This window comes from Siphateles boraxobius, unplaced genomic scaffold (assembly GCF_051911475.1).
Source record: "Siphateles boraxobius isolate OS27281-9 unplaced genomic scaffold, OSU_SipBor_1 26, whole genome shotgun sequence".
Lineage (NCBI taxonomy): Eukaryota > Metazoa > Chordata > Actinopteri > Cypriniformes > Leuciscidae > Siphateles > Siphateles boraxobius.
The window spans coordinates 27101233-27114382 of NW_027508876.1; the positions used below are offsets into that span (position 1 = coordinate 27101233).

The following is a 13150-nucleotide window of genomic DNA, read 5'->3' on the forward strand; positions in this document are numbered from 1 at the left end:
CTTACTATAAGGTTAAAAGTAACTTGTATGACTTACTAATGTAAGCTGTTTTTCTTCAATGTTTGTAGAGAATGAGCAAATATCCCAATTTATAAATAAGGTAAAACCTTTATAGATGAGATCAACGCTTATGTCCTGATAATTTTATGAAGCTTCTAAAATGTATAAATGTAGATAGCAAAATGATGATATTAAAAGAAACCCATCTGTAGTCATTTCCAGGGGTAAATTAATATAATTCAATCAAAATACATATACATACATAAAATCATTCTAAAAATATTAAAATGAGATGGAATACTATGACCGGGCAAACATTTTGAATTATTACACTTGTGTTTTAGAAACAAATGAATCAAATTCATTCTGCACAGTGTTGTGCAAAACCAGCGACTTCTATGAAATCATCTGCCATCTATCAATGTCAATGCCATGCATGTAAACCTCTTTAAAATACACATGGAACACATTGTATCAGGAAAATACGCTCTCTTTAAAAATAGCTGACATGATGTAAGGGTTGAAGGGAGTTTGAGATAACAAATTCATGATGTTTTTCAACCTGAGATTCAAAAATCGTCGCCTCATGACCGAGGCATTGCTTACAGTAGAAAAGTTCACACGTTGTGCACTGGACTACATGGCTTCACTAAACGGTGAGTCCTAAGATAGGCTGCGACCTAAACCTGAGAGAACGGTTTAGATGTCTTTCATTAAACAATTCATCAGGTATAAGCTACTGTGCAGACTTGTTCAAAAACGTCACCTGGCCGTGAGGGTTAGATATCAGTGTCTAACATTACACCCTACACCTCCTGTGAGGAGACTAGGCCAATTTTTGCCAATATAAACCAAGACTCTCAACAAAAGTCTGTCTCTCTTTCTGTCTCTCACCCTAGTGTTCCCTCATTTTTGCACTGTTTGGTATAGTGAAATAAAGTCTTCTAAGTCCAGTCCTCTTCTTGAATGTGAATATTTTAAAAGTGAGCTCTGTTTCTTTGTCCACATCCTGTCAGGTTGAGCGATTGCCGCTTACAAAGTTGTAGACCAAAAACTGAGTGGTTCCACAGTAATGTGTTGCAAAGAGTTTGCCGTCAGGCGTGGGATCGGAGAATGCGATTTCATCTTTACTTAGATGAGACCCATAGATGAAATTATTCCTGGAGAAAAAGAAGATTGATGAACATTTGGGTCTGCACTGTTTCTTTTAATATCCCAGAAAACACTTTAACACAACTTGAAATCTGTAGAAAGCACACTACCATTCAAAGGTTTTGGGTCAGTAAGATTTTTGAAAAAAAGTCTCTTATGCTCAAAAAGGCTGTTTTCCATTTGAATACATTTTAAAATGCAATTTATTCCTGTAATGCAAAGCTGAATTTTCAGCATTATTACTCCAGTCTTCAGTGTCACATGATCCTTCAGAAATCATTCTAATATGCTGTTTTGATGAAAATAAACAATGTTGAGCAGTTGTGCAGCTTACTATTTTCTCTCTTCCTCTCTTTTTTTTTAGGATTTTACAGACGTATAGAAGATTGAAACATTAAAAAAAAAATTATAAATCTTTTGTAACATTATAAATGTATTTACTGACGCTTTTGATCAATTCTTGTTGAATAAAATAATTTAAAAAATATTACTTTTGAATATTGTGTAATGTAAGGTATTTTAAAAGTATTTTAAATGCATAACAATGGATTCATAGTGCATTATAATACACATTGTACGGCTTTATATTTTTTTTATAAAACACAAAAATTTGTCTACAGCTTTTGGACAGTAAAATTAATTAATACAGATAAAAGAAGTTGTTTGAAAGGTGTTTTGATGCATTGTACATTCTAAAAGTATACCACATTTACGTGATAGATCATTTCAACAGTGGTTACAATTATTCATATGCACCCATCCAACGATTTACCTGAGGCACTCGATCATCCGTGAGGCGATGCCTCTCCGTCTCATCATGCTGAACACCCAAATGCGACTGATGCCACAGAGCGCCGGCTCAGGTACGGTAGAGCAGCACCAGGCTCTCTGACGCTCGTACATGACCTTCTCTCCTTCTGAACCTTCCGGAATGGACTCCTCTATAACCCTGTATCCCTGCACACAGCAGCCAAAACAAACCCATCAGATGTAGAATAGACCATAATAATACGTTTTATTTATATAGAACCTTTCCAGGGCTCAACGACGCTTTACAATGAACAAGAAACAATAATGGCAATGGACAATGATAAACAAAACAGCAGTAGGTAGATGAGAGTAAAAGTACAGTAAAGGAGAATCATGTAGACAGGGTAGCATACAGCAGAAAACAATCAGACACAATGACTAAGATGAACATTACACAAAGAAGCAGCACTTACAAAGACTTCAATTAGTTAATATTAGTAGGCCCACATGGAATATACAAGTTTTTTCACATTTTCTGAGTTAATTGAGGTGGGAAGCCAGAGGAATTCTGATTTAAATATTGTAAAAAATAAAATGAAGTAAAACATTTTTTTTAAATGAGCTTAGAGTACTGTATTGTTGGTTTCTAAAAATATTGGTTTCTTCAAACAAGATTTAATGCAAGAGGTTGGTGAATATGTAGAACTTTAAATTCTGAGGGAACAGATTAATTTTATTATTAGATTATATATAATGCAAAAAACATATGCAGTTTAATATATTCATGAGTTGTTTTGTGATTGTTGCAGTCAAAAATCCTTGAATATGCAGCCCGTTTTCTTAAAAAATGCGATGGAATATGCGGGATATTTATGCGATTTTATGCAATGAAATTGCGAGAACTTGCAAAAACTGCGGGAACTTGCAAAAACTGCGGGAACTTGCAAAAACTGCAGTTTGATGAAAAAGAGAAAAAAAAGTGATTCCCCAACACCCTGTTCTCACTAGGCTACTACCTTAATGTAAAGAGTCATTTCTTATTACTTCCTATAATAAGCAAGCATACAACATCACAGAAAGTGCTGGAATATTTCAGTTCTCATCTTGTTTTATTTCAGACTTATAAAAACATCAAACTTACGAAACATTGATGAGTCAAACAAGTTCTGTAGCTTTACAAAAGGAATATGCTACAACTTCTGTAAAAATGAATAAATAAAATATAAAAAAATGAAGTGTGCTCCTGTTTTACAGCTTTTCGATGATGTTCACATTGCGTAATTACATCACTTCATAATGTTCCCATGGCAACAGGGGGAAATGGCTGCTGTTGTGTGAAGCAAACGCAACATTTTTCAACTTTCTGCTAAGATATATGTGACTTTTTTAGGGACTGCATAGTGATTTCTATATCTTGTACATGAGAATGTTTAATGACATTTCATATAAACTAGTTAGCTAGAACTAATTATGTTTTGAGTATTGCACATTATAAAGGAATAATGTATCTTAATGTTATTATTAAAATTGTAACTATTATAGAATTTAGGGATTTTGTATAATTTGTTTTTTTTAACCATAGTAAAAACACAGATGCAGATATACACCTATAAACATGCTATTAAACACCTGTATGTTCAGCTGACCTCTTGGATGTGCTCTGCAATAAGGCAGCCTGCGACTTTCTTATCATTTGAAATGAAGAGGAAGGTTTTGGTCTGTGATGGGACCTGGGTCTCCACTTGCTGGAACCCCAAGTCATTGTCCACCATTTCTCTGATCTCCTCAACCTTAAATCAAACAAGACAAATATCATTAACAGACATAATATGTATCAGGGGAACAATTAGAAATCTTCTAAACGTGCAGTATGGCTAAAGCAGACAGTTTGAGAGCAAGTGAATGGAAATATATGAGGAAGAAACAAGTACCTTTTTCAATGCGTACTTAGGATCATCAGGGAGAACAAGAATAATCTTGCCATCAGGATACTCTCCCAGGATTCTCTCTTTCTTCCAGCCCTGGACGACATATTATAGTAATGATTTTGAGACATGGGAATGTAGTTATTTTGAGACTGTATTACTCCCATCATAAGATGAAAGCTTTCGTTATATGCTAAATTACTATGTTACATAGGAAAGAATTGTTTATTCACATATATATATATATATATGGCCTTATATTATGGTCTTATTTTAAGCATCGGACCTTATAAGATTATTAAAGCAATAAGTCACTCAAGACTTTGATTACTGCTTTAATGAATCTGACTGAAACAGCATCTATACGTCAATAACTATGAATAACGTAATAACAAATATGTGGCTCACCACATATTTAACAGCACTGATGAACTGGTTGTGGAAGAGGAGGTGTTGGGATTCGTCCTCTGGGCTCGAAGGGGAGTACAGCATCCCACACACATTACACGTCACCGCACCAAAAGCCTTCTGACCAGCATCCTGCAAAGCACAAAAATACAGCCATCACAAAATGATAATATAATATAATTATTTCCATTACACGAGAGTAGATGTTAAAACTTCATGCTGATTTGTACTCGGCTTTCGCCTAGATAAGCACCAACTAAGACGCAGCTTTACAGTAACCTATGCTTCTCCATCCATTTACGCTTCTTTCCATCTGGTGACGTGAATCTCCTTCTGTCTGGTGTTAATAGCTGTAGTGTATTTGCGCGTCAGCACACACAACGGCTGCAACCACAGTGCGGTCCACCCATAACAACCCTCTGGATTGAGCGGAGTAGGGAACATCTCTAGGGTCTTCAAGTGGGCACCTTCTGTCCTCAGTGTTTCGTCGACTAGCCCACGACACCTCAAGAGGGCTCGACACCTCAAGAGGGCTCTGGCGTCCCAGAGTCACCCCCCTCCGTCCCCCACTCAACTCAGCCCAGCTTACTGACCTCTACTTCCCTCTTGCTGCTGAGACCTAACCACAATCTCACAATCTCTCCGCAACCCAACCATACGCGCCAACCCGTTTGACTAAGGCTGTCGAGCCCCACTGGTGCGTTAATATGCAGTTTCAGTGGCAACGGTTCCGTATGGCATACCACCTACCACAAAACACAATATCTGCCCCACCACCCGTCATTCACGCAATATACACAGGAACGTAATGACTGTAAATACTATACAACCTCTACACATAAACCAACAGTGCTGCTGAGACCTAACCACAATCTCACAATCTCTCCGCAACCCAACCATACGCGCCAACCTATACAAATAAATCAACAGACTCTTCAAGTTTTCAAGAATTCTACGAAACCGTAGCATGGCGGCCTGTACTCAGCCAGCTAGAATCTTTCCGTCTCAACCACAGCCAGTTGCTGCTCCTTTCTGCTGCTTCAGATAAGTTCTTTAGTGTGCGACGCAACTCTTGACCACTGAATCCGACGTCTCTGAGGAACCGGGTTGTAGAGTGTGCCACAAAACCTCGACAACCCACTTCTACTGGATAAACCTGGACTCTCCATCCTCGCTGTTCTGCTTCAGTGGCCAGATGAGCATACCGAATTTTTTTCCTCTCATATGCCTCATCTACCGCATCCTCCCATGGCACTGTTAACTCTATCAGTTGAACAATGCGTGCTGATCCAGACCACAAAACAATATCTGGTCGTAGGTTAGTGGTGGCAATCTCAGGTGGAAAAATAAGCCGTTGATCAAGATCAGCCAGCATCTTCCAGTCCCTAGCAGCTTCCAGTTGTCCTGGGCGAGAATTGGTGTTAGCACCTTTTCTTGGTGGTTGCTCGCCTGGGCGGAGGAATATTGTCTTCTGCGTGTAATGTTTTGCTAGAACAGGCAGCAACTTATTGGTCATACTACGCTTGCCTTCCAATGCTAAAGCCAAACATCGCAATACTTGGTCATGGCGCCAAGTAAACCGACCTTGGCTAAGAGCCACCTTACATCCTGTCAAAATGTGCCTTAATGTGGCAGGTGATGAACACAAAGGACAAGAGGGATCCTCTCCTACCCAGAGGTTTAGGTTCTGCGGTGATGGGAGAACATCATATGTTGACCTAATAAGGAAACTGATCCTACTCTCTTCCATTGACCAAAGGTCTTGCCAGCCCATTTTTCGTTGTTCCACACTCTCCCATCTCATCCACTCTCCCTGCTTGGCCTGGGAAATGGCCTTTATACATCTCATCCTCTCCTCCTGCTTTCGCACCTCGTTGACTATCAGCTTCCTCCTTTGAGCTGGGCCTGCCTTGTGCCATTTAGGAGGAGCTAAACTGAGCCCAAAACCCCCTCTTCCATGCTGTACCTGTCCCACGATATCCCCAATTTGGAGGTCAGCCTTTGCCTCTACTACAGATTTCTTTGCTGACCACTTTCTACCAGTTTTTACCACAGGGGCTGCCTCCCTTACACATTTGTCGCGTGACTCTGCTAAAGTAATTTCCAGTCTGACCTTGGCACACTTAAACTCCTCGGTTAAAGCAGAGACTGGCAGCTGCAATACTCCTTTACTATAAAGTCCAACTCTGCTGAGTCAGTGTGGAACTCCCAACCATTTCCTGATGTATGAACTTATTAACGCTTCCAGCTTATCCACTGTTGTCAAAGAAACCTCGTACACAGTCAGTGGCCACAGCAACCTTGGCAGTAGACCAAACTGAAAGCACCAGAGTTTTAGTTTGCCTGGTAGAGCACAGCTGTTTAGGCTCTTCAACCCTTCCACTGCTTGTCGTCTAACTTCTCCCACTCGAACTGTGTCCTTTAGATCCCCATCGTACCATCTCCCTAGACTCTTCACTGGCTTCTGAGAAACTGTTGGTATTGCCTCACCATTAATGAAGAATATTTTATCTACTACCTTGCCTTTAACTATTGAGATGCTCCTTGATTTAGAAGGCTTAAATTGCATTCGTGCCCATTCAATATTATCTGTTAACTTCCCCAATAACCGATTAGTGCAGGCTACCGTTGTAGTCATGGTTGTCATGTCATCCATGTATGCTCTGATTGGTGGTAGCCGCATCCCAGAAGCCAAGCGCTCTCCTCCTACTACCCATTTTGATGCCCTAATGATTACTTCCATTGCCATGGTAAAAGCCAGTGGAGAGATGGTGCATCCTGCCATTATTCCAACCTCTAAGCATTGCCATGTAGTGCTGAATTCTGGAGTTGAGAAACTAAATTGCAAATCTCCAAAATAGGCTTTCACTAAATTTGTTATCGACATCGGTACCCTGAAAAAATCAAATGATGCCCAAAGCAGCTCATGTGGCACTGAACCATATGCATTAGCCAAATCCAGGAATGTCACGTGGAGCTCCTTCCACTCCTTTTTAGCTGATTGAATTCGTTGCCAGATAACACTGATATGTTCTAAGCATCCTGAGAATCCTGGAATTCCCGCTTTTTGAACTGAAGTGTCAATGAAGCCATTCTTTAATAGGTAGGTTGACAATCTCTGAGCAATAATGCTGAAAAAAATTTGCCTTCGACGTTTAATAGTGAAATAGGGCGAAACTGACTGATGCTTGTAGCATCTTTTTCTTTGGGTATAAAGACTCCCCCTGCTCGGCGCCATGCTCTAGGTACAACCTGCTTTTCCCAAGCCACTTTTATCAATTTCCACAGAATTCTTAGAACTCCTGAAGCACTCTTGTACACTCTGTACGGAACTCCATTAGGCCCTGGAGATGATGAATCCCTTGCCTTTCTCACAACCTGCTCTATCTCTATCCACTTAGGTGCACAGACCTCCATTTGGTATATAATATATTGATGGGCATGTTCTATTCTTCTCTTGGTTTAATTGTTTATTTCAAAACAATTTCAAAGTTGTAAAATAGCAATTGTATATTTAACACACAATCCAGAAGTTAAAGAATGAAAAAAGAAAGAAATATAATGAAACTAGGATTAATTAATAACCAAACAAAGTTCATTAGGATATAACTGACTTACACTGCTGGACTGTGTTGCTGTATTTGTAGGTTTGGGACTGTCTCTGACTTCTTTCTTCTGTTCTGCTTCAGGTTCAACACCAGAATTTGCCCTGAAATGACACCAAAAAGTTAAGACATGCTTTAAGTTTGTTTTCTAAAATGATGAATAGACTATGAATAGACATTACTGCAATGATGACACGGATTCCTTTGAGATTATCTTTCCAACAACACATTATAAGCGGTGTAATCTCTGCTCAACTAGCATCATTGGAATGGAATTGCAAAAATAAAGACTTGGTTGTGTCAATATTGTTCACAATAAACAGAGCAATGCTCTGAGACGCAGATACATGGCGTTTACATTTCTCAGGGAAATAAAACCACAGCTGACTTGTAGTTGCATATTAAACTAAGATAGGAAAAAGCATTTTCACAGAACAGAAGAGTGTTAGTTTTCAGATCTTTCAACAATTAATTACCTGTTGCTGTTTTCTGATTGCGTGTCTTGGACAGGTTCGTGCTGGGGAGAGGGTTTCGGCTTACTATCTGTGGACGACAAGATAGATAATAAAAAAAAATCACATTCTGTATTATCAAACATGCTGTCAAATAGTTTAGCAAACTTAATACATTATCTGGGTATGATAAGCTCCACAAACACCTATCATGAAACTAGCATTGCGTGTCCAAAATTGGACGGGAGTCAGGCTTTCAGTGAACTCAAAATCAAACAAATCAATACAATGTCTACCTGGAGTAGTGGGCGCACATGGCTTCTTCTCCACTGGTGGTTTGGGCTGCACTGAAGCTGATGAGGAGGACTGCTCTGGTTTAACCTGTGAGAACTGTATTGTTTATTTAGATTGTTAGCATGAAAACATTTCTTCAAATGTAATGTAAAAATAATAATAATAATAATTCAGCATCATTACTCCAGTCTTCAGTAACATGATCCTTCAGAAATCATTCTAATATGCTGATTTGCTTTTCAAGAAACATTTTTTATTTTTATACATTTTTGTGGAAACTGTGATGCATTTTATTCAGGATACTTTAATGAACAGAAAGTTCAGCATTTATTTGAAATATAAATATTTTATAACATTATAAATGTCTTGACTTCGGATCAAATTAATGCAGTGGTTCCCAAACTGGAGGGGTGCGACCCCTAGGGGGGCCCAGAGTTATAAAAAGGGGGGTATGTCAAGGCTAAAGGGGAGTGCACAGTCAGCAGATTGTAATGCAAAAGAAACCTGTCCAGGGTGATACAAGACCCTACTACAAAATGATCCCGCTACTAAGTAAATATTTAAACACATATTAATTTGACATTTATTACCTCAATATGACTTGCAGTACCCACTTAAGCAGTCTGTTATCAGTTGTAGCGGTTGTTGTCCGGGAGTAACAGTCCGCTACTGGCACGATTGAAGAATCAGAGTTGAGTATTGCAGGGAGCCATGTAAAAATAGAAATGAAAGCCGCATGGTTCTGCTCTAAGCATTGACAAATTCGTGAAAGGATCGCCAGTCCCAGGTAAACAAAGCAGACGATGAATCTACTTCAAAGCTGCAGTCCATAACTTTCTGGAGTTAAAAATTATCCAAAATAAATTTGAGCAAGAACATAACCAGCCAGTGTTCAAAACTATCTGCTTGCCTTAGCTCAATTCAAATGGTAAGCTTGCCTTGTAATGATGTTTTTAATTCCAGTGGTACTGGTGGATTTCCACAGATAATTCAAGCATGTCTTTGCGTCATTACGTCACATCTGTACACATAAAGAAGGAGTCTCGGCTGGTAGATTATGAGTGTGAGGATGTTGGAGGGAGAGATTTATAGCCTTTTTTCACAGCACTTGATATAATTAAACTTATCAATTTGATGGCAGATCCATAAAGGTTCAAACCAAAATCACCAGTGACAACTGGACATTCACCCATTGTAAAATGCAAGTGGCTGCAGAAGACAAAGAGGAAAAACTGCGGACTGCAGCTTTAAACTACAAAAGCAATGGGTTTACACCAGACGCGAACTGCACGACGTGACAAAACAAATAGAACCCATTATTATCAGTGAAGCTGTTTATACTGGATGTGGATTGGACCACATGTCTAATTTTCAACAATAAACTGATGCCCCGTTCTATTTCTGATGTGCTGCAAGCGCTCGCTCAACTTCTGACACATAGGACAAATGGATTTCTTGCGTTCACTTTGTAACGTCCAGTTTAGACAGCCTCAAGACAAGAAAATATAATGAGGCATATTTCACTCTCGGATTCACCAGTACAACGGTGGGTAAGGAAGACAGACCACAGCGTGCCTCTAAATATTAACTTCTGACCGTGTGAAGCCGAAAAAGTTAAGACGCCACATCTTGAACACAAAGAGAATCCCATTGAAGTCGAGAAGTTGTAGCATTGTATTAATTACAATGTTTCAAATAAATCATATAGGATTTTGCAAGCAAGCTCATGCCAGAGAGTGTCTTTACGTGGGTGCATGTAAGTAGGGAACTTGAAAATATATTTTCTACAGAGGAAGAAGTTTGGAAACCAGTGAATTAATAAATCCTTGCTAAAGTATGATTTTATGTGTGCGCGAGAGTTTTTTTACCTCATTTTTGGCAGCTGGTTTGGTCGTCTCATCTTCAAGACCGTCAAGTTCAAAGTCATCTGGTGAATACTTGCGTCTGGGAGTGTAGGGTTTGTACTCCATCACTGAATTGGGTTTCGGGCTGGTGATTCCATTAGGCATGGGTGGTGCCTGAGCTGGAAGTGCTCGTCTGGGTTCAATCGAGCCCACTTTGGGCACGCTTTCTGGCACAGGAACCTGTGCAGGGGTGGTGGCCGGGCTGGGCGAGATCGATGGAGCGTCGTCCTTTATGGAAGAAGCAGCCTGACTCGCTTGATCCGACTTCAGCTTCTTAACACGGGTCCAGGTCAACTTATCCCGCTGAAGCTCCACCTGCCTGAGCCTCTGATAACGGGATAGCTTCTTCTTCTCCTGGGTCTTAAGCGGAAGACACACCTGGCTGAGGAAAAAACGTTTCTTGGGCGTGCTATCCTCGGGCATGGGATCAGTGGACTCCTCGTTGGGGGTTTCGGCGGGAACGGTGTTGTCAGAAGCCATTTCCTCAGTTTCGCTTACCTCCATAGATTCACTCTCCTCCTTTTGTTCCTCAATATCTTTCTCATCTGAAGCTCCCGGAGCATCCGAGGCGATATCATCTGCGATTTCCTCACAGAGAGCCAGGAGGTTAAGCTGTCGAGGTGGGGGTTTCTTGGCGGCAGCCGCCCTTTCCTCGGCCAAAGCTGCAAGGCGTGCCTTCGTCCGAGCCTGAGGGTTCATTGCTTGCTTTTTCTGAACCCCTTGCGAGGAGTCCGTCGCACTTTCCTGGGGCAAAGAGGGCGAAGAAGTTATGTTACACCTCACAGCTTCGCTTGTTTGCTTTTTCGCCGTTTCTTCCTCAGAGCTTTGAGATGACTGCTGACTGCTGTCATCCAAATTCTCATAGGTTTCGATCTCAACAACGCAATGTTCAATCTCAATGTCATCATCCAGAAATGCTTCTGAATCTGGGAGAAACACTTTCGCCATGTCGGTACTTTGTACATTGTCCTGCAGGGAACACGTGTTCACCACCTCTAACTCATCCATGTCAGAAATGTCTTTACCAGCGTGTGAGTGTTTAGTGATGCTGGTTTCTTGGATGACTTTGAAAAGAGCCTCTAGAGGTGGGGGGGATTTGCTCATCACATCAACTTTTGCATCCACACTGACTGTAATTTTCTCAATAGAGTCTTTTGGCAGCTCTTTATGCTCTTCTACTTTGCTTGCTCGCGGGTCATGAATCGATTCCAGATCAATTATATTGGCCACATGGATTTTGTCAGGTTTGGGTAGCGTTATCTCCTCATTTTGGAAGTCAAGCAATCGCCCATAATTGTGCTCTATTTGCACAGGGAACAAGGCTGCTACTGTTTTGATCGTTTCAGAGATGGAGGGCTTTTCTTTCTTTACTCTTGGAACATATTTTTTGTCTCCTTTTTTCAGGACAGACATATTCTGAGAGAGCTTATCTCCAGAGACCTTCGGCTTCACCCCATCTTTCCGTCGTCTTCCTCTCGCTCCCTTCTTTTGTGGTGTTTTCAAGCGAGAGGACCGCCGAACAGGTTTTCCGTTTTCTTCCCTCGATTGTGTCTGATAGTTTGACTGAATTTCCAACCCTTTATTTTTTTTGGGTCTTCCTCTCAAAGACTTCTTGGGCATCTGAGATTTATCTGACTCCACGAGACTCTGATCCATCTTTGTCTTCTTTACATCAGGTTCAGAAGAAGACATCTTTCTTTTCTGCCCAGGCATCCTAAGGAGAAACAACAAAGCAAGTTATGCAACTATAAAACAATAATTCCTGCAATGATGTATGCATGAAGTTGTTTACTCTTGTTTGTAAAAATAAAAAATAATGCATTAGGACATAAAAACCAGGCATTAAAAAAAGAATGACAAATGAACAACTAAACTCATCAAAATACGATTAATATAGTACTAATAATAACAGTATACGATCAGCTGTCATCCAACAGAAAGGATTTCACAAGTGACAGCGGAGACAAGAGCTGACAATTAAAACTATAATCTCTATACACAATGTATTAAAGTTACGCGAAATTAATCACATAATCTTAATTTAAACACATCGATATGTCACCAGCTCAGAGTCTATGTTTCTCCAAAGATGACAAGTATGAACTGAATAGGAGAAATTTTTTCACATCCCTAGTGTATAACAACACGCTATTATGATCTGAAGAGTGTATAAATGATTTAAATAAATGAAACACATTTTTGGAGTTAAATAGAGATTCAAGTGTCTCAATCTGACGTAGAGAAGAAAGTTAGCAGTGCTGGCTAATCCGTTAGCTGCCTCCTTATAAAACCAACGACATTCACTACTGTTGATTATATATTAAAAACAAGTACATAACACTTAAATATAACTATTATGATAAATAGAAAAAGAAACAGCAGCAATAAAGTAGAGATCAGAACTTACCTATCTTACCCTGTTACTAAACAACAGCTGTTTTCCGCTGTGTGGAGCAAAGTTTAGCCTCACTTCCGGTGCTGAGTCTTCTTCGGCGGATCTGCTGCGTTTGCGTGTGATTAAACGACACCTACAGGACTAGAGTAGAAAAATTACTATTTTTAATGTTTTTGAAGGAAGTCTCTAATGCTCATGAAACCTGCTTTTTACAATAAATAAATAATAATAATAATAATATTGTGAAATATGATTCCAGTTGAAA

General features: G+C 39.8%; 1 protein-coding gene across 2 annotated transcripts; it reads right to left on the bottom strand.

The window, feature by feature from the left end:
- Nucleotides 1-215: 215 nt before the first annotated feature.
- Nucleotides 216-12999, bottom strand: esco1 (establishment of sister chromatid cohesion N-acetyltransferase 1). Of its 2 annotated transcripts, none has more exons than XR_013207348.1 (10): nucleotides 12898-12995; nucleotides 10455-12204; nucleotides 8589-8682; nucleotides 8317-8383; nucleotides 7854-7944; nucleotides 4236-4367; nucleotides 3834-3923; nucleotides 3532-3692; nucleotides 1925-2109; nucleotides 216-1160 (listed from the first exon to the last, which is right to left on the bottom strand). XR_013207348.1 is itself a non-coding variant. In XM_077245295.1 (10 exons), the coding sequence occupies exons 2-10, from the start codon at nucleotides 12201-12203 to the stop codon at nucleotides 1013-1015; spliced, it is 2700 nt and encodes an 899-aa protein (XP_077101410.1). In that variant the 5' UTR covers nucleotide 12204; nucleotides 12898-12999; the 3' UTR covers nucleotides 216-1012. The 2 variants fall into 2 exon arrangements, 1 of the variants encoding a protein (XP_077101410.1); XM_077245295.1 differs by having other exon boundaries at nucleotides 3549-3692; nucleotides 12898-12999.
- Between the last annotated feature and the right edge of the window lie 151 nt (nucleotides 13000-13150).

Excerpts from the sequence above, each read along its gene's own strand:
- esco1 (XM_077245295.1), bottom strand. The coding sequence starts at position 12,203 with ATGCCTGGGCAGAAAAGAAAGATGTCTTCTTCTGAACCTGATGTAAAG. Across the intron at positions 7,945-8,316 it reads CAATCAGAAAACAGCAACAG|GGCAAATTCTGGTGTTGAAC; the intron begins GTAATTAATTGT and ends GTGTCATTTCAG. Across the intron at positions 4,368-7,853 it reads CAGCAACACAGTCCAGCAGT|GATGCTGGTCAGAAGGCTTT; the intron begins GTAAGTCAGTTA and ends TGTGCTTTGCAG.